Consider the following 21,967-nt stretch of genomic DNA (forward strand, 5'->3'; position numbering starts at 1 on the left):
TTGGATGTTAATCTTGTTGCTGATATTTAACGCTCTTTCTGAAATACTGTGTACATCACCTGATTACATCCTTCGAATATGAGGTACTGTTGTATAATTACTCACTCTCACTTGGTGATGTGATGGTTAGAGTTCAGGAAAGTTGAGACACATGGGGATGCGTCACCGATTAAGAAGGATGCCATGCCTCATTTATGATGTCCAACTTTTGAGTTAATCCAGCTGCATCATACTAAATATGCTTGAATCTCCTATTTAACACATGAGTCGTAAGAAAGGCACATCTCATGCAATGAGAAACAGCCTTATCATTAAGAAATTACAAGGAACTAGTGTTAAGGAATACCAAGAACATCATGTTGAGAGGAGTGCAGGACAATGCTACCCAGTAGGCACTCATGGCCTTTCAAAGTGACTTCGATAATTTTGCAAAGAAGATGCTGCAGAAACTCGAGGTAATGAATTTTATATGTTGGTATTGTGCAGCAGTAAATTCAAGTAACAAATATTACTGCGCTGGAGCTTCTGGAAACGGTAATAGACTACTTGGACCGACTGGCAAAGCTGGAGGATGTGACCATACCTGGAACGGTCAAGAAGAGCAAGGAAAGTGAGGCAAAGTTAATGAATGCCAATAACATGACGGTAAGCTAAACCTGCTCATGTACGGACTGCCGACCAAGCCGCCGGAGACTGCTGCTACCATGGTCTGTGATGCCACCATAAAGCTCGGATTCATGGACACCATGAAGCAAGCGAGATCCATGATGCTGATCAACATACATCGACTGCCCAGGAAACCTCATACAGACCCTATGATCATCAGGTTCGCTTAGATGTATGATCGTGATGCTGTTTTATCAACCTTCAAAACTGGAGAGTGATCAACGAAAACCCAGTCCTCATTTATCCTTTGACCAGATCTCTCATCACATCTCAAGGCGATGCGGTATGTCCTCGAGAAGACCATCTGCAGTCTACACCCTCTGCAAACAGCATGATAAATCAACGAGAATCTATCTCATCGACAGAGTTGTTCCTCATATATCGAGAAAAGGGAATGAATCAGTCACTGTGGCAGAAGTATGTCGATTGATGTTCTGTTTGCTCTTTCATTGATAAGGACATTTGATTTGAATAGCAAGGTTCTATTCATGATCAATTTGAAAATAATTCTCATGCCATAGGTGTTTTTGTTGATTTATCTAAATATTAAGACAGGAATGTTAACAGATCCTGATATTGTGAATTTAATATATTTTGATCGATATTGCCTTCTGACATGAAGAGCAACTATTCGAATGAATGGCCACAATGTGGAATTGTTACTATTGTACAGGAAGTTAATTTCCCATACAATTTAATGCTTTTTTTTTTTTGCTATTGAAACTTTTTTTTTTGGATGAAGAAATGACTGTTGTTAGGAAGTGATAAAATTGTGTTTTATATTATTTGTTTCTCTCTTTCAGCTGTAATCTATTTGATATCAGAATATGCAGATTTATGTTGCTGATGTTTCTAAAAAGCAAAGCTTCAGAGGAAACAAAGTTGTTTCAATCAATGTTCAGTGGTTCTGTTATCACTTATAATACAGGTATCCCTTGTTTAAGGAATGGTTTAATTTAAGACTTCATCACTTAACTCAGTGTCATAGTTATTGTGTAATATCACTTCTGTGGTGATGATTAGTACAGTAAATTTTTCCACAATTAACTTCTCAATGGGGTGATTGACTTTTCAATGGGTTGATTAACTTTTCAATGGGTGATTAATTTTTCAATGGGGTAATTAATTTATCAATGGGCTGATTAACTTTTCAATGGGGGATTAACTTTTCAATGGGGGGGGGGAATTAACTTTTCAATGGGTGGGGGGGGGATTAACTTTTCAATGGGATGATGAACTTTTCAGAAGGTTTGCGAATAACTAAGTATTCAGAATGAAAGTGTTCAAAATAACCAACTCTTCGACCACCTCCGAACATGCTGCTTTCTCCTATGGAAACTTTGCGAAGGCCTAAGTCACATTTGCTCTACGGCGAGGATACAGCGGCCATACGCCCTCTGAATTGACAGATACGTACGGCGGCCACAGAGTTTCTGCGGTGGCCTCAGGGTGGCCCTACGCCGTTTGGCTATCTTTTACAGGCCGTAGGGGTCGCTGTGGAATTATAACGCGGAGTTATAACTTTTTCATTTCTACGTTGGCTGTAGCAATTCGACATGCCATAGTTGTGACGTAGTTGTGTTCCACGTCGACCGTACGTAGGGCGTACGGTGGGCTTGCGTTATTCGTGCGGCTGCCATAGTCTCTTATCAATGAAAAATGAATTTGGCCCTAAAAACCTAATACATTTAAAAAAACCGAACACAACGAAGCGTTCATGTTTGTTCACGTGTCTCCCCCACCTGTTCGACCCGGATCTTTGCTCTTTGTTCATTCAGTTCGTCGGTGGAAGTCCTCGTGAAAGCATCTCTCGTGTGTCGATCGATACTTTACCTCGTGTTTTCACCTTGGTTTGTGTTTTTTGTTTTTTTTTACTCATCTTGTGTTTTCATTAATAACAAAAAAGCAATCCGATCACGTGGTGTGACGGACTGTCGGGCAAGGATTTAATTTCACAGCAAAACCAGTTGTAATTTGGAATATCCATGATTACCTCAGCCCGATGCGTTTGATGAAAGTGATTGTGGTTCTGCGGGCATCATGTTTGATGAGCTGCCCCGAGGGCAGCGCTCGCAGAGTGCACGAGCGATCGGAACCCAGGCCGGAGCACGAGCCTGTGTGGACCTTTGGATGTGGTGATTGTACCAGTTTACATACAATACACCGCCACCAAAGGTCATTTACTCATCTTATTTTACCTTAAACATGGGGAATTTCAGTTTAAAGTGTCTTGAAAGTGGGTTTTCTTGGGGTCCAGGAACAGATTAATTCACTCCATTAATTCTTATTGGGAAAATAGTTTGGGAATCGAACTTTCTGCAATCCGAACAACCTCCTGGAACAAATTCAATTCGGATTCTGGGGGCACCACGTACTGGTATATTCCGAACTGTTATATTTTTATTTCAGTAAAAAAGAAATGGTGTATGTACACACTCATTACCGTCCGTCTGGCCGCACATTCGCCTTAGGGCCCCCCTGCGGTCCCCCTGCGGTCACCTTGCGGGCACCTTGCGTCTGCCTTGAAAATTCTATGGCCGCCGCAGGAACGCCCTAAGGTCAACGTGCGACATCAAATCAAAGACCGTACGGCACCCCCACGTTTTCGGTCTCCACAACTTCTAAATACGCCGTGCGGCTCCCCCAAAAATAAAAACATATGTGACTGCTACATTGTGTGACCGTGGAAATACTGCGGCCGCCATATAATTGCTCGTGGCCGTAGATTTTGGAGACCCCACGGCCGCCGTGGCAAATGTGACTTGGGGCAAGCAGCTCACGCACAAACGCCTTTCTGTTTCGTGCTGCCATGACAGCAGCTCAATTAGGCAAATTCCTCTCTGACTCTAAGGCGTCCCCGGTATGCCAACAGCAATGATCTCTATTTCCTCCAGAGGAAAGTTCACAAGAAAGCTGTTTCTGGTGTGTTCCATCCCCTCAAGCTGCTTCAGCTCCGCGTATCTTCTCCAAATGAACCAAGTCGTGTTCTAGGCTTTTTATACAGTACTGTTCACAGGGCAAGCTTTGAGGTTGCACTCCCTGTAAACACCCTGGGCTTATTCCTCCTCACTGGATCTCCTGACAAGCTTTTAGGACACGGACGAGGACCAGCTCTAATGTCCTTTCTCCTCAGAAGACATGGCTTTCTCCCATCTCATCTCGTGTGAGCCTTTCTCTCATTGTTCCATATCTGATGTGGGTGGGTCCATGATGCAGCTTGTGGGAAACTGCCACTGTTTCTGAGAGAATTTCAACACAGCTTCCACCACACCGTTGGCACGCAAAAAACACCGCAGGTGCCCTCTCGCCTTCCCTGCATGCAAAACGTCTTCTGTACTGTACGCCACTGTATCAAGCATGGGCGATGTGCCACATTTTATTATGTATTGGAAAAGTGTTGCACTTCGTGCCATGCATGTGAGAAGGGACAAAGTCTGATGCGGTGAAGGTAATCCGATCGGCCTGAAGGATTAATGACCACGAGCAAACTGAGGGAAGACCGACCGGCTGCGTGGTTGAAGGTAAGACCGATGTTGTGTAGGAGGGACTTTTGAAACGAGGTTTGGTGAAGGGGATTTTTGGTTGATTGAGAAAGGCAGAGGGGGGATTGTTGGAATGGACCGATGGGGTGAAGGAGGTATTGTTGAATTGAGTGGGAGGGGGGGGGGGAAGAGACTAACCAATGGGGTATTTAAAGAATGTTTGAAAGGAGCAAAGTGGGGAGGGAAGACATTACACTGGGAAAACACAAACTAACCTCAACGCATGCCACCCCTAACCTTTAGACAAGGGGTCGAAGGTCTACCTACACACAGACTATTGAAATAACTCATCCACGGGTTGCCTACATGTCCATGTACATATGCTCTTCCCCTGGGGTACGTTTCCAAAACCGTCACAGTATTTTTTTCATCGTTTACTTTAATATGAGAAGTATTCAAAAGAATATTGATTCTATTGTTGATTTTCTAAATCTTCTGAACTTCAAATTTAATGTTATTGGTGGCTCTGTGACATGGCTTAAAGATACCAACAGATTAGAGCAGATTCCCTATTATTCATTCGTATAGAAAAATAGATGTGAGGAGGGTGGTGGAGGAGTATTCAATGTATATCCAAAACAAATTTGTGTATTTTCAATGCAATGACCTTCAATGGCCTGCAAAAGTTTTCACATTTTGATGTCCATGTTTGAGCTAATTTCATGATATTTGCATAATCGATATAACTTTGTCTTTTCGAAGGACAACCATTATTCAAAGAAAGATGTAGTGATGGTTTCACAAGATCATTTCTGGTGACCATCCCTACCTTCTTTACATACTTTTTGGAGTAACATCCCAACATCCTTTTGCATTTTTAACAATGTTTTTATTACTTGTGTAATTTGATATGAATTATTTTTTTTTCCACTCGTGTAAGGGCGTTCCCGATAAAAGCTTGCTTTTTGGAATGAGCCTCCTTCAGTTATTTAAATGTCTTTTTTATACCTGTTGTTTTTCTTGAAGGAAAATACATGTTGTTTTGATTGATTGATTGTTTGAAAGTGTTCACTCTGAGTCTTGGAGGTCAGCTGTTCGACCCCCGACCGAGTCGGACCAAAGCTTTAATTATGGTACTTGCTGGTTCCTTAATTGACACTCAGCATTTATAAAGGATAGAGTATGGACAAACAACCATAGGTGGTCAACTATTGCACAGGCTTGATGGGCCTTTTGGCCTCCTGCATTGAAGTTTCATTGGTTTGGTCATGCAGCATTTGCTGTGATGGGACTCAATATATGCCTTGCTACTTCACCAAGTTAGGGGGCTTCAAAAAAAAAATTCAGTTAATATTTTCTTGAGAACCATATTATCTTTTTTTTAAAAAGTATTTTGGAATTTCTTGGATTAATTGTGTCTCATATACCAGAACATTTTCAACATATCTATCATTCAACTTACATAGCGGTAAAGGAATGCCAGTTTAGGTTGATATAGTATGGATCTTTCTTTTTGATTTAGTTCATCTTTTGACCTATTTTTGAACAATCCTGTTGTGCCATAATGAGTGACCATCATTAAACGGCCTATGGGCTTACCTTCCATTGTTACCTCCCTTAGTAGTGAAATGCTTGTGTCCTTTGGCAAACACTACTGTGTAATACTCCAGCCTTGACTCGGAGCCAGTTTTGTTGGCGTTTTACCTTCTTGTTTCGTTTTGCAGGCCAATGTTGTAAGTTAATAGCCAGACTCGAATGTTCTCTGGCCAGGTCTTGTTCCAATGGATAGTTATCCAAGCTGTCTGAAATTTGGCTCGATTGGGAGTACAGATGGTGTGAGCTGGAACCAAATGTGTAGATCTTAAATTCCTGAAATAATGAGTGCAAGTTTTCGGGAAGGTGTTTCTTCATTTTCGAAAACCTTGTAATATTTTATTTGTCTCTTTGGTTGTCTTCACACGGAAGGTTAAGCCAGCTAACCCAGGTTAGAGCATTTACTCCTGCATGCTAAGGATCCTCGGGTATTTTTTGATTGAAAGTGCAACCCATTTCATGCTGGTAGCCTCTAAAATCCTAATGAAGTGATAACTCTGAAACTACTTCGAAAAAACTAAAATGTCTTCATAATCATGATGCAATTACTCAATCGATTTAAAATTTTCATTGTATGTACAAGGAAAATTCTGGAGATATTATGAGAGGGGGATTATATGTTGCTATGGAGGTTATGAGATCCATTTTAGGGGGGAAAAATAGCACCCTTTTTGTGTGTGAAAATCTAAATAAATGGCACGTGACCTTCAGAAACGTTTTTTAGCTCGCCTGTTGGAAGAACAGAGAGCTTTAGGCTATAGCGATACCCCCAGCTTGAGCGTGAGTGTGAAAATGTTAAAGTTTTTGCTGCAAGTTATTTAGAAGCTTGCCATTCATTTAATATGTGTACTAGGATGCTGATATTTGGCATGGAGGTTCCTTTGGGGTATACTTTTGGTGTAGTGAAGTTGAAATTAAAAAATAATTTCAAATGTTTTAAATTTTTGACCTGTTTTTGAACTTAACTTTTTTGTAGCACATCAACATTCGTTTTTGGTGCAAGTTATTTTTTAGAAGCTTGCCATTCATTTAATATGTGTACTAGGATGCTGATATTTGGCATGGAGGTTCCATTGGGGTATACTATTGTTGTAGTGAAGTTGAAATTAACAAATGCTTTTATTTTATTTTTTTAATTCAACCTAAGATGGTGTCAAAGCCACCCAATGCTCGCCTGTTTATACTAGACGCTTGCCATTCATTTAATATGTGTACTCGTTTAGTGATTACAATATACAAATACATATATTGCTTTAAAATTATTTGGATCAGACTTCACTGCAATGCTTTATAAAGAATATTATTAGACTAGTCTTTTAAAAACAATAAATGTATAAACAGGTGAGCACTGGGTGGCTTTGACACCAACTCTCTGGTCTAATTCTGTACATTGAGCGTTTGGGTCAGATAGAGAAATGGAGGTGTGCTATATCGTCTTATGTGGAGAGGTGTGTTCTCACAGTGCATAAAAGCAATCTGAGGCATACGGCACATCTCTTGTCAACCAGGGGAGTTGATGTGTAATATTATACGAGACTTGGTTCATGTTGTGCACAATGTGGTGGATGGTGTACATCATGCGACTCGTGATCCATACCGAGAAGTCTGCGGCATGTTTTGTGTAGCCTTTGTAACACCTACGATCATCTTGTGTTGCTTACAGGGTGATGTGCAGCAGATGTTAATCGTGGACGACCCATTCGCTGCTTATGAATACTGCACCAAGTACAGCCCCGAGTGTGATAAAACCCTCCCAGAGACACAATCACAGGAACCCAGCTACGATGGTGAGGTGAGTTTCACAAACTTGTCTCAATTAAAAAATGATTGCATCGTTAGCGACATGAGTGGATGAAATGGTGACAGAATTTCTATGATGGACCATAGATAATTGCAATAATTAGTTCACAAGACAAATGACTCGGCCACCATGGATTTATCATGAGGTCTTCAACAGAATTCTCTCAGATATAAATTTGAAGTCGAAATAGTTTAGTGATTATCAAATTAATTGCTAAAGGAACGTAAATGTAATTATTGGTGAGGAATGTAACACAATCTTCCTATCCTGCAGTATGAAGACTTGGACTACAATTATGAAGATCTCCTTGGGAAAGACGATGAGGATACGAAACTCGTGTCTGAAATGCTGGATCCAAATGTGAGGGCCTCAACTATTTGGCTTTTTCATTTGATTTGATTTTCTCATTTTTTTCCCCTCTCAATCACAAGAGGCCTGAAGAATGTTATTGGTATAGAAATTGCTTGTTTTGCCCGATTTCATTGTTTTATTATGGAGCCAAGCATATTACTCGTTGAGAATGGGTTTGTTTTGCCCCTTTCCTCTAAAATTTGGATTTTTAACTGTTTAAGCTCTTAAAGAGCTTCAAACATTTTGCACTTACCATGTTACACCTACATTCTTCTACCTACATACTTCCTGTGTACGACGAATCATATAATTGCATTTTCTCAGGTTATGGCTTCTTTTAATGACAAAATATTAGGCAATTAGTTATTACTCGTACAAAATTGTTATTTGAATCCGGTTCTTATTCTTAATGTGAAATTAGATGAAAGTGTAAAGGCCGTTTCCCGGATCTAAGCAGAGGAGCCACTTGGGGATGTAAAACCGGCTGGGGTGGGGTGGTTCAGGCACGACTCCAAACAAAACCTGGGGCAGATACAACGTTTTATTTCTAAGCTTCCCCGAGGTATCCTGGTGCAGTCGATCAGCTTCCGGTCAGAAATCATGTGGTCATTTTAGTTCATATCCACATGTGCTCTTTCATGTCGGCGTATTGGTTATTCACTCCTTCTTGCAGGGGAAGGATATATTTAAATTTGGCACTTCCTTGAAGCTTTCTGTACTGTTGTGAAGAAGTTACCTTACAGTGGGGAAACTTAGCTAAATATAGCATAACAATTGTGCATTTTGTGAGGAAAGCACCAAATTTGGCACACTAGTAGCCTATCATATTATAAACAGATTTGGATATTGGGCCATCTCAAATTTTTGATGGCAGTGAAAATGGCTGCCACAGCCATCAGCGGCTGAATTTGAGATGGCCCAATATCCAAATCTGTTCATAATATGATAGGCTACTAGTGTGCCAGATTTGGTGCTTTCCTCACAAAATGCACAATTGTTATGCTAAGTTGCCCCTCTATTAGCACATTACACACATTCTCACTCTCCAATTGGTGCATTTTTATGCATCATGCAGTGAATTGTCCACGATTGAGCTGGATTTACATTCGCAGTGATCTTGCCTGGGAAATTTCACCTTTGTCAAATGCTATTAAACTGTTTCAAACAGAAACAATGCCACGCTTCCCTCTTTATAAACCCTGGCTATTATGTGCACATGATGCACCTCCCGTGCTCCCCGATGTCTGTACGTGTGATGTAAATGCCAGACACTATGAACACTTCTGAACCGATTTTCATCTTATCTAATAATCTTGCACAATGGTGGTGATATGTGCTGGTCCTTTAAATGGATAGGAGATGGATGTGTTTATTTCAATAAATGTCTTATAAGCCATGTTTTTCCATCAGTGGTGTACAATTGTTGCTTTGTTGTCTCATTCAGTGTGGCATCTTTTGTAGATTGTTAGAATGCGCATGTAATCCATGTAGTTCTAATACATCTGGTATTTCCTTTTGAAAATGTATTCTCCATGTTTATATTCTATTTATGACTATACATTTTATGGAAGCACTGAATTCATCATTATCATTTATAACAAGTAAATTCCTGGGTTTCATTGGCTCTGATGTAATGTGTCTGACCGTGTGCAGTATTCTGATATTTACGATTACGACGACTACGATAAACCAGAGGTGGTAACTAACGGTGCAGTTATGTTCGAGCCAGTGCAGGGAACAATCGCGCCTCTTGCGGAATCCATCTTGGTACGTGTTTCTTATCCACTCCACTTTATAGCTGTGAGATTATGAGGATACAGAACATATATAGGATTCAATCATATACAGGACACAGAAATTGCAATATTGTCATTGGCATAAGTTGTTGTGATTAAAAAATTGAAGTCTTAGGTATCGGAAAGACAATTCGGGATTTTTATATTTCCAAAAACACTGATAAAACTCAAATGTAATTGAAGATAAATCACTTGTAGTTACAGGATATAAAGGCCCTGGATTGACTTCATACCTTGTGATTATGTAATCATGCATGGTGACCCAAAATAGCAATTAATGTCAAAGTTGGTTTTGACCAATTGATGCTTGATATATTCGGCTGGCAGCATGATGCAAACCAGCATGATTGCGCAGCATCAATGACCAACATGGTGCCAAGCAAAACAGACTTCATTAAGCTCTCAATAAAAATTGGGACAGCTGCTTGCAATTTGTTCACACCACGGTTCTGCGTATGAGTTAGGGAAATACTGCTGCATATATTAACACCATTTGGGATTGTCTTCGCTGCAAGATCAGGTCAGGCCAGGTCAGATCTGTGAGTTGCTACAGCTATCATGGACAAGCTTGTTTCATATTTGGTTTGTCGTTGACTAAACCGTCTCCCCCACCATGTTTTCTGGTGAGGAGGGTGCATTATATGGACACCCAGCAGGTTAAAAACAAAACCTGTCAAATGGCGGAGGAGCTCCTTGTGAGCCAACGGCAAACCATATCTCGTGCCCAACAGTGTCTGCAGATGTTTTCCTGCAGTTGGGTTACATTTTTTAGGAGGTTAGTGGCAGGATTTGCACTTCGGTCACCGTAAAACTCTTCATTCCGTAAAACACAAGAAAACTCCTGTGCTGCTGTCCTCTGCAAGGCAGCTCACTGGATGACAGGATTGGAGCAAATCCTTAGGGACCCCCACTCTTTGATGACAGGAGAAAAACCATGGGGTAACTTTCCCGGGACAAATTGCGGTCGTGTGTGTCGAGGTGGTGCTGAGGTGTCATCCACCAGACGGCGGTCTCCTTTGGGTTAACCTGAGGCAGTCCCTTCAGGTGGGTGCCTGGAATGTCCTATCTCAAAGAGAAGTTGATCACCTTTCTCTATTATCATCCGAGCTAAAGCGTTTGAACATCGCTACTGCGGCACTCTCTTCAGTTCGGAGACCGGATAGTGGTGAGATCAAGGCGTGTGGTTACACCTGCTATTGGTGTGGTTGCTCTGATGGTTACCATGCCCACGTAGTTGCTGTCGCTGTGTCCAACAAGCTGATTCCAATGGTAATTGAGGTAACACGGTCAACAAGTGTATTATGAGACAAAGGATTCTTCACTCCTTGGGTGTCATTTCTCCAGTCTCTGCATATGATCCGAATGAGGCGAGTGACCTCACTGTGAAGGACTCATTCTATGCCACGCTCGAGTCTGTGGTTGATCAGTGCTGCAAGCGAGATACTCTTCTCATCTTGGGGGATTTCAATGCATCAATTGGAACAAATATGGATGGTTATAAGACGTGTGTTGGTCCCCATGGGTCTGGAACTGTGAACCAGAATCGCACTAAGTTTCTGACTTTGCAAGAAGTCATGGACTTAGGATGGCTGGTTCATGGTTTTAGTGCCGAAAGGCTCATCGCTGGACTTGGCATTCCAATGCTGATGGTGTGGCAAAGGAGATTGACAATGTGCTCATTAATGGTCGCTGGAGTATGATCCAGAAGTGCAGGCTCAACCGGAGTGTTGAGTTCCCCAAGACCGACCACAGGCTTGTGGTAGCAACTCTGAAATTGCAGCTAAAAATCCGGGAGACTGGATTCTGGGGAGGATGTCAGAGAGATCAAGCTGCGGTGCATTGTTTGGGAAAATGAAGATCTCTGACCTTGATTTTTCACAGATGGTGCAGTCATCTTTGCAGAGACTCTGGAGATCCTTTTGGGGGCCCTCAAGGTGCTGCATGAGGAGTCGGAACCGCTGGGATTATGGGTTTCCGATGTCAAAATTAAGATCCAGGCTTTCAATGACATACTGGTTGCTTATCTGTCTGTATCTGTTTGTGGTGAGGATGTTGAGAAGAGATTCCTTATTTTGGCAGTGATTTTCATGTCTCTGCTGGCTGTGAGCCACAGGTCATTAGGCATCTGGGTAGGGCCTGTGGAATCATGGATTCACTGGATCATGGGGTGTGGCGCTGTCGGAACTTGTACAGGAGGATTAAAGTCCGATTCTACAGGTTGTTGGCGCTTCCAGTCTTGCTCTGTGGATGTGAGACTTGGTCTCTGACCAGGGATCTGAGAAGGAGACTTAATTCCTTTGGTGCCAGGCCTCTTCAGAGAATCCTTGGCTATTGCTGGTCAGACTTAGTGTCCAAGAGCAGTTGCTGAAGGAGACTCAAATGAGATTTGTTTCCTGCATAGTCCGTGAACATCAGCTGCGGCTGTGTGGGCATGTGGCTCGTTTTCCTGATGCTGACCCTGCTCACCAGATTCTCTCAGCGAGGGAGCCTTGTGAGTGGAGGAGTCCAATCGGCCGACCACATGCCTCATGGTTGCAGCAGATTGATCAGCACCTCAAGGAGATGGGGATGTGCCAGGCGTCTGCCTGTGGGATGGCCAGACTGAAGCCCCTGGATGTCAGGTCAGGTATGGGAGCATGTGCCAGAGCAGCGCATCGCTGCCTCCACTTTTCGATGGTACACCAGGGGGCCTCCATTTGGCCATCCCCCAGGCAGATGCCTGGCCCATCCCCATCTCTTTGAGATGCTTATCAATCTGCTGCATCCACGAGGAACGTGTTTGGCCCATTAGCCTCCTCCACTCACGAGGCTCCCTCACTGAGAGAATCTGGAGAGTAGGATCAGCGTCAGGAAAATGAGCCACATGTCCACACAGCCGCAGCTGACGCTCATGGACTATGCAGGTAACAAATCTCATTTGAGTCTGTCTCAGCAACTTCTTGTTGGACACAAAGTGTGACCAGCGATAGCCAAGGATTCTCTGAAGAGACCTGGTATCAAAGGAATTAAGTCTCTGTCTCAGATCCCTGGTGAGATGCCAAGTCTCACATCCACAGAGCAAGACTTCAAGCTCCAAGGACCTGAAGACTCAGACTTTCGTCCTCCCGCACAGGTAGCGACAATGCCAAACCCCATGATCCAGTGAATGCATGACTCCCCAGGCCCGACCCAGACATCTGTAGACCTCTGGTAACAGCCAGCAGAGACAAGAATATCACTGCCAAGGTAAGTGAATCTCTTGGTGACCTCAACATCATCACCACAAACAGACAAGATAGCAGGCAGCATCCAAGATGTCATTGAAAGCCTGGATCTTAGTTTTGACCCAGGAAACCCATAATCCCAGCAGTTCCCAGCAAATAATCTCATTCAGCTCCTCAAGGGCCATCAAAAGGATATCTTGAGTGTCTGCAAAGATGACTGCATTATCTGTGAAATCAAGGTCAGAGATCTTGACATTCCCAAATGATGCACCACAGCTTGATCTCTCCGACATCCTCCCCAGAATGCTGTCCATACAAGTGATGAAAAGCATGGGGGCCAGTACACACCCCTGATGAACTCCAGTCACAACTGGAAATAAGTTAGAGATGGTCAGAGCACTCTCAGTACCAGAGTATAGTTCAGACATCAGATCGATCTGTTTTGGTGACATGCCACGAAGACCAAGAATCCTCTAGAGGGCATCCCGATTCACTGAATCAAACGTTTTATGGAGATCAACAAAGGCTGCAAACATCCCCTGCCGAATCTCTCATCTGCGTTCGGTGTGGACCCGAAGAGCAAGGATATGGTCAATCGTTGACTTCTTTTTTGTAAAGCCTTACTGCTCTGGATGCTGGTGCTCAAGCAAGTGGTGGTGAACCTTTTCGAGAATTATCCGAGCAAACACCTTGCCCGGCACTGAGAGCAGCGCTACCCCTTGGTAGTTGTTGCGGTCTTTGGCGATCACCCTTCCCTTTCCAGACGGGGACAACAAGACCCCTCTTCCCGTCAGTTGGGATGATGCCTGTGCTCCATGCAGAGCACAGAACAGCATGCAACGACATGAGTGCAGCATTTCCACCAGCCTTGAGAAGTTCAGCATGGATGCCACAGATCCCTGGAGCTTTACCCCATTTCAACCGGTTCACTACAGCCTGTGTTTCCACAAATGAAGGTGGACCACAGTTGATTGGAGGGTCAGCAATGTGGATTGTAACACCCCTGATGTCCAACTCGACAGCTTGTAGATATGCCTGGTACAACTGCTCAAAGTAACCGGCCCAGCCGGCCTTCACTTCGGACTCCTCTGTCAAGAGCCCACCACCCTTTGCTCTTACTGCAGTACAGCAATGGATGGGCTTGGAGGAACGCAATGCACAAATTCCTCTGTAAGCAGGAGGAGAATCACTTGACCACAGGTGATGCTCTCCCCTCTCACAGATTCCTCACACATCGGCCTCTTTGTCCACCCTGAGTGTACGTACGGTTTTACGCCTCATCTCCCTGTCCAGCTCAGCTCTGCCATTCAGCCTGGCCCTGCAACTTTGGGCAATGGTATCCGTTGTCCCTTGAGAGAGAAAATTCTTCTTTGCCCTGCGGTGAGTTCCAAGACATCCACCGGCAACATCAAGGATGGTGGTCTTGAAAGCACTGCACAACTCTTAAGGATCCCCCAAAGCACCCAGACCCCCCAAATCTCCACTCAGCCTGTTCGCAAACTCCTTAGCTACTCTCTCATCCTTGAGCTTGCCAACATCCAGGCTAGGCTGGGATGGTAACATTCTCCTGGATTTAAGGTACAATTTAAGAGTTGTTACAGCAAGCCGGTGGTCAATATTGAGGATTTGAGCTCACCTGTACACCCTGCAGTTCTGGATCATCCTCCAGTGACCATAAACGAGCACATGGTCAATCTCCTTTGCCCCATGCCAACGTTGGAATACCCAGTCCAGCGCTGAGCCTGAGGGTGCTGAAACCATGAACCAGCCACCTTAAGTCCATGACTTCTTGCAAAGTCAAGGAACTTAGTGCAATTCTGATTCACTGTTCCAGACCCATGGGGACCAAGACACGTCTCAAACATCCCAATCAGTTCCAGTCAATGCATTGAAATTCCCCAAGACTAGAAGTGTATCTCGTCTGGGGCAATGATCAAGCCCAGGCTCGAGCATGGCATAGAATGCATCCTTCACGGTGAGATTACTCGCCTCAGTCGGAGCAAATACAGAGACCAGGGAAATGACACCCAAGTAGTGACGAATCCTTGGTCTCATAATACGCTCGTTGACTGGTGTTACCTCAATTATCGTTGGAGTCAGCTTCTTGGACACAGCTACAGCAACTCCCTGAGTATGGTAACCATCTGAACGACCAGACCAATCGTAGGTGTACCCACCCACCATAATCTCACCGCAATCCGGTCTCCGAACCTCAGAGAGTGCTGCAATACTGATGTCCAAACTCTTTAGCTCAGATGATAACAGAGACAGGTGATCATCCTCTCTTCGGGATCGGAAATTACAGGCACCCACCCGAATTGACCGGCTCAGGTTAACCCAAGGAGACCACCTTCTGGTGGACGACACCTCAGCACCACTCCAACACACTCTCCCGCAATCTGACCCAGGAATGTTACCCCGTGGTTTCCATCCTATCATCAAAGATTGGGTGTCCCGAAGACTTTGCCGCAATCCCCTCATCCGGTTCTCTGCCCTGTGAAGGGAAGCTGCACAGGTGGTACTCTCACGGAGTGGGTTTTCAGATTTATTTTATGCTTCTGGAATGTTTTGTGGAATGGGAGGGTTTTACGGTGGCTGGAGTGCAAATCCTGCCACCAACCTCCTAAAAGAAGTAACCCAACTGCAGGAGGACAACCGCAGTCACAGCCGGGCACTCGATATGGATGGCTGTTGGCTCACAAGAAGCCCCTCTGCCCTTTGACAGGTTTTGTTCTTCATCCTGCTGGGTGTCCATATCATACACCCTCCTCTCAAGAAACTTGGTGGGGGAGACGGTTTAGTCGCCGATAACCTGACCATGGAACAGGTTAATACATGTTTACATGGTACCTGTGGCAAGTCGTAGATCTCCTCTGACCTGACTCCTGGAGTACCATCGGAAAGTGGATGCAGCGACGTGCTGCTCCGGCGTATGCTCCCATACCTGAGCTGATGTGTACTCGCTGGTGGAGAGATATTCCAGTCCCCCCCTACTTTTATAGGATAAAAAGGAGGCACATCATATTTTGAGTTTTAGAAAGTTGTGCTGCTTTTGTATGGAAGTCTGGTTCGGCCATGTCTGCAATATCTCATGAGAAATTTGATCATGCATATTATTGAAAATACATATTCACATTTGGTAGGGTTCAGCATCGAGCAACTTGATTTGGTTTCAGGCCTATCATGTCTTTGTTATGACGAAAGATCAGACAAGTGAGAGATTAGGTGGAAAATAATGCGGAAAATGTGTGATTGGTCTTATGTTGTTATTATATTTCCATTTACATTGGATAAGAGATTGATATGAAATATGTATTTGAGATATAAATCACAATTGATAGAGTAGATGGAGGGAGAGTCTTTGACATGTTACTTTGACTTTAGATAGCCCAGCTTGACGGTATAGCTTGAAAACAGAGGAAAAGAGAGCTAGAACGAACCGGAGTCAGTGATTTTTAATCTAAAAGTAGCACATGAGTGAAATCGTTTGCAAGGAAGAGTGGTGGAGCCCAGGACAGTCTTTCAGTTTACAAATCAATTTGATAAATTGCAAGAGGTCGAGGGAATAAAACATGCAGGAAGTTTGGGTGAGTAAGCACAAATGAATTTTGAATATATTTTTTGCTGAGCTGCAGGTGCGTACCTTTGCCATGCTTTACCTTTTACCTTACACAATCAGAAAACTATTATTACAACATTTCAGCTCTGGTGAGGATACTTGATTTGAATGAGTTGTCTTTGTGCCATTAACAACATTGCTTCTCAAAAGCGACATTTCTACAACACACAATGCATTTATCTATATAACATTTCTCAATCTGGCATTCATTCTTTATTTTGTCATGAGTGTGTGTGAAATACAAATTGCCTTAACATCCTGAATGTCACACTTTATATCCTGGTGTATATTAAAATGTTGAAAGTTGGTTGCGTCATTTATTAATTATCTGTGATTGCTTGTTGTCTCCTTCCCCCATGCCATTTGTTCTTATTGAATACATTTGGTCTCAGGGTAAATTCTGTCTGTTATGGCTGCTTCGTTTGGTGTTTTAGGCTGGTTTCAGTTTTTGGTAAAGTGGTTCAAACCACTTTGAACCGTGGTCGTGGCTAAATAAAGGTTTGCTCGGCCAAATTAGATTGGTCATGGGCATTTATCGGTGTGGCCCCTGGTTAATTCTGCAACCTCACATGCAGTGTATTGTGACAAACAGGCCCAGAAACTTGCTTGGGGCTGTGGACTTAGCTGGCGGTTGCAGTCATTTTGAAACGACCTGTGGGACTCGACCCGAGCAACCAGAATGGACCCACGGCTGTAACATTTGGTTCAATCCAATGGTGATGTGGCAATTCCAGTGAGACTACCTTGACTTCTTTCAATTATTTTGTTTCACAGGAAGGATCCACAAAAGGAGATAGGTTCCACCAGGAATACTTTGGAGGTGGCTTCAATGGCCCAGACTATGACCCATCCCTTTATGACTACTACTCAAACTATGACTTTGGCTCCAAAGGTGGCACGAGGCCACAGTTACCTGCTGAACGGGATCGTGACATGGTAGGCTCATTCTTCCTTGTGGGCTCATAATTTGTTTTTGGAGTAAATTGTTTGTCAGGTGCTTGGAAAGGTGTTGTCAAGTGCTTCAAATATGAAGTTGCTTTGGTGCGAGTTCAATTTTTGTTTGTACTTAAGTCCCTTTGTTTATTGGGTAGCTTCCTTCTTGCTGTGCAGTCATGTGACAATCTTGCGCTTCTCCCATTGTTCATCATTTGTTTCAATTCTTTCCTGCAGGGCTTTGGTGGCTCGAAGGGCGAGAAAGGGCAAAAGGGTGAAGCGGCCATGATCGAGCCTGTGAGTGACGATGGTTTAGTTCAGAAATGCAGGTGCACAAGTATTGTCATTCCTAGCAGTGAGATCTGTGTACTGTGAACGTTAATTCCTCAACTGTTCAGCCATTTTGAATTCACAACCATTTCTGGTGAAACATTGTCTTTATTTCACGGTTATGATACGTTAGTGTGGCATTATCATACATTCGTGATATGGAGAATGCACAATAATCAGATAACCATTGAGAATGGAGGACACATTTTTATGGTTTATGGAATTGTAGACTTGCAGGGTAATATTGTTAAACCTTTCCCAAAGTACAATTTTGTTACAAACGTCCCATATTCTAATTTGACTTGGATTTGTTCAAATTCTCTGCTTTCCTTCCTGAAAGTCCTTGTAGTGTAAGGACCTGAAAGTCCCTGCAGTGTCCATCTTGTTTACTCCGTGTACCCCACCCCATCCTTCTCCTTTCCACAAATCTCCTCATGTCTCTGTTCCCCACTGTTTTATCAAATTATAATCAAATAATTGAAGGCACGATGTGCAAAACTATGCACAACAGATGGTTGCTGACCAATCTTTCACTGCATTCATTGCTTTTGGAGCATTGCTCCTTGAAGGACAGCCCATCATGTGACTGTGGTCACCCAAATCAGACTATTCATCACATTGTGAATGAGTGTCATCTGCGGAGATTTGATGAAGGATTTAGGGCAATCCACATGACAACAGATCGTGCTGTGACTTGGCTGTCTAACTTAGACTTAGATATGTGAGCTACAGTTTGTCATATGCAAGATAAGATTAAGTGACACTACATTTCCCACCGATTTAAGGCTAGCTATCGAGTTTGGTGATTCTCATGTGACCTTTACTTTCCTTTTTGTTGGTGTCATAGAATTTTGTTAATTATATCCAAGAGAGTGAAATAATGTTAATTACAAAATGGCACCTTATGGTTTGTTGAACTGAAATGGTGACTGCTTGTAATGTGGAATTTGACCTTTTCCTCTTCAAGGTACAGCCCATACCTGACAGCCCCTGATGAAGGCAATTCTGATGCATTTACTTATGGCTTGTGCCCCACATTCCTGACTCTGCTCTTGCGGACATGTCCACAATATAATTTTGATATTTCTGTTTATGATAGTGATGAGAGCGATATGTATGATTGCAATAATGATGTTGGACTGAAAGAAGAGCTCAGACATACTCGACTTTGATTAGATTTGTCTGAGTTTCACTCCACACACAACTTAGGCTCCCATTATTACTTCACATAGAAGACCATGGGTCACGAGAGCGCTTCGTCTTTTGGATGAAACTTTCAGCCGGCTGTTCCATTGGCTCGCAGTCAGTTCTGGAACATAACTAAGATCCCAAAGTGCCTTCCAAAAATGGTAGACCATTGTGTGTCAGGACTCTGCCCTAATTCTGCCCAGAATACTGCTGGGAAGGCAACGGCAAACCAATCAGCACATTCCTTAACATAAAGGTTCTTCAGCAGCACTTCGTCTCCTTTCAATTCAGCTGATGTTGAGAGAGATATTGATACTTTAATTGTGATGACGGTGATTTTGATGAATGTAACAGTGATGGTTTGATACTTTCCACCAACAGTTGGTTGTTTAATGTCTCACAAGTGCATACAGGGCGTTGTGCATTCACAAAGGTCCAAAATATATGCTTGCTTCTGACCCCATTCGAAGTCTTTATTGGATGCCTCGAAGGCTCGAAGGAAAAACTAAAACTGTACGTTAACTTCCATGAACATTTGCTTTTGTTCAGTGGAAAGAACAGGAGAAGGGTAGGAGCCATTCAGAATGATTTTCTTTAACAATCGAAGGGAATAAGGGCCAACCATATTGAGCAGACTTGGATTGACGTGGAGAGAAGACCAGGTATGGCAGATACATTCCCAACCATGGAGGTCATTCATGATCCTTTTAGGTTTTCTCTGTCAATCCATTGGTGATGTGGCAATTCTAGTGAGACTAGCTTAACTTCCTGAGGCTGGCAGAATCGTCTTGAGGTATGTACACTCACCTCTGAGTTGTCCAAACCTGGTTTGAATCTTTGCACAGCAATAAACAGTCACCCTGGTGTTTCGCAGGCAAGCAGCTATGTGGGCACTGTTCCATGAATGGATGTTGAATTTGCTGCTCGTATAATGGGTGTCTCATCCGCTGGTTTATGGCTGGCAGAATTGTCTTGAGGTATGCACACACTCCTTTGAGCTGCATAGCCTGGATTTGAATCTCCTTCCAGCTATAACCTGTCATCCTGTTGTTGCGTGTGGAGGGTGAGGCATGCATCGTCTCTCGGGTGGACATTAAACTGGGTGTCCCATCTGCCAGCATTAGTTGGTGGACATGTAAAATCCCATGGTGTCCTTCATGAAGAATATGTGAGCTATCACTGGCACACTGGTCAAATTCCAAATTTCCACCCCAACTTACAGGGGGGCATCGCATCGGTGACATCACCATTCTCCCAGAAATGATGCAAACCCACAGTCACATGCTGCACATGAAGGAACCTGCTCACATTATTCGGTGGACGTTAAATATCCTACCGTGCCTTTGGCTATTGCTGGCACCCTGTACAAATTAGGATTTGCTGCTCAAATTTGCAGGGGCACTGCATCATCGGCACACAGCCCTGCCTCAGTTATAATGCAACCAGAGGGCTGAATTCAGAATTGAATCCCAGTTTGCATTAGCTAATATTGGTTTCCTGAAGATTAGAATCCAAATCTACTCCTGTCTTCAGCTGGATTTGAACCCAGCACTTCTGGGATCCCAGTCCAGTGACCTCACGAGCTTGACACAGGTTTGGACACATCTCAGTGTGTTCACAGCCAGACGGATAACGGGACTTGGAACGAACTGAAGACCATTTGGATTGCAGTAAAGGAAGGGGGTTTGTGTGTAGCTCTTTCGCTGGAAGGTTTCATTCATTTGATCCACTGAAATGTTTGCAAAATGAGAACTTATGCAATAAACCATTTTTCATCTTTCATCGGACATGGCTCACGTAGCAGTGACTTAGGCGCGTTGAGTTATAAAGATGCAGTATGACTAATTCCATGCGGTAACTGCAGGTTGATTACAAGTGTGCAATAACTTTACTTAATGGGAGAGATAGACGATGACTTGTGATGGTGGAAATGATTTACATACTTCAGCAGATTGTGTCGATGAACCATAGCAAGTGTTGCTTTCTTCCACTAAGTACCTCTCTCTACGGTCATGACCGTGGATCGGTGTGGAAAACAGACAATCACTTTCCTGCAGCCCAAACGTTAAACCATACCATTCGAAGCTGGCATAAGTGTTCCTCATACCACATGTTGTAACCTCCCGGGGTCTGGTTGATGCCTGTGTGAGAGAATGTGTGGTTAATGTAGGTTTTCTCAAGTCGAATATGAAGCTGGTTGAGCATAGCAGATATGCTCCCACCTCCACCTCCCCGGGTGCATTGCATGATGCCAATAGAGCCTGATGATTTACCGTTGCAGTGTTATGGCTGGATCTCAGCAAAGCAATAGAAAATGTGAACACTGTTCTCTCATGCTGTGCTTGTTTCATTTAATAAAAACGATGGATGACATTGCTGCCTTTCCTTTTTTTTCCAGGGCATGCTGTTTGAAGGCCCTCCCGGTCCAGAAGGGCCCGCGGTAAGCAGCACGATCAATTTTGCTGCACAATTGTCATTTCACATTCATTAGAATTACTCTGAGTAATGACATCATAATCAGTATGTACACAGCGTTTTCACTTTCACTTTCACTTTTTTTATTATCAACTAAACCCTGACGAGTGTGTTTACCTTCATCGTGGGAAATGAGCCATGGCTGACGTTTCTAACATTGAACTGCGGCAACATCATTGATGCGCAGAGGTCTTTACGACCCTCCGAGCCAAAGCACGAAGGTGGAATTCAATTTATATTGACTTTAATACGTGCTTTGGAAACCTATTACTCAAGAACATCATTCAGAGAATCTTGTGACAAAACGGTCCTGAAACTGCCCTCGGTTTTTCAACATTTGCCTCGTATTTCTTTTAAACGTGGCAACAATTCAGAACATGTCCCGCTTCAAAGACCCTTGGTTACCATCTGACCTTCAACCAGGAACGTTTAAGTGTTCACAAAAGTGCAATAACACCTGTGCTTTTATCAAAATGTCCACCTCAATTTCAGGACTCAAAACCTTCCTCAAAGTTTCGGATTTCTTTATT

At 43.3% G+C, this 21,967-nt stretch overlaps 1 protein-coding gene across 3 annotated transcripts in view; it reads left to right on the forward strand.

Annotated features, from left to right (window-relative positions):
* Positions 1-21,967, forward strand: part of LOC147012952 (uncharacterized) — a 571,074-nt gene that overhangs the window by 227,844 nt on the left and 321,263 nt on the right. For 2 of the 3 annotated variants that reach the window (XM_085854308.1, XM_085854309.1), the window contains exons 5-10: positions 7,405-7,533; positions 7,816-7,902; positions 9,547-9,660; positions 17,286-17,447; positions 17,682-17,741; positions 21,361-21,402. In XM_085854308.1, coding sequence (XP_085710434.1) covers positions 7,405-7,533; positions 7,816-7,902; positions 9,547-9,660; positions 17,286-17,447; positions 17,682-17,741; positions 21,361-21,402 — 594 coding nt within the window. The remainder of the gene's footprint in view (positions 1-7,404; positions 7,534-7,815; positions 7,903-9,546; positions 9,661-17,285; positions 17,448-17,681; positions 17,742-21,360; positions 21,403-21,967) is intronic. The other variant, XM_085854310.1, reaches the window with a different exon arrangement.

This window comes from Eptatretus burgeri, chromosome 14 (assembly GCF_056783735.1).
Source record: "Eptatretus burgeri isolate ZD-2024b chromosome 14, Ebu_testis_v1, whole genome shotgun sequence".
Taxonomy (NCBI): Eukaryota; Metazoa; Chordata; class Myxini; order Myxiniformes; family Myxinidae; genus Eptatretus; species Eptatretus burgeri.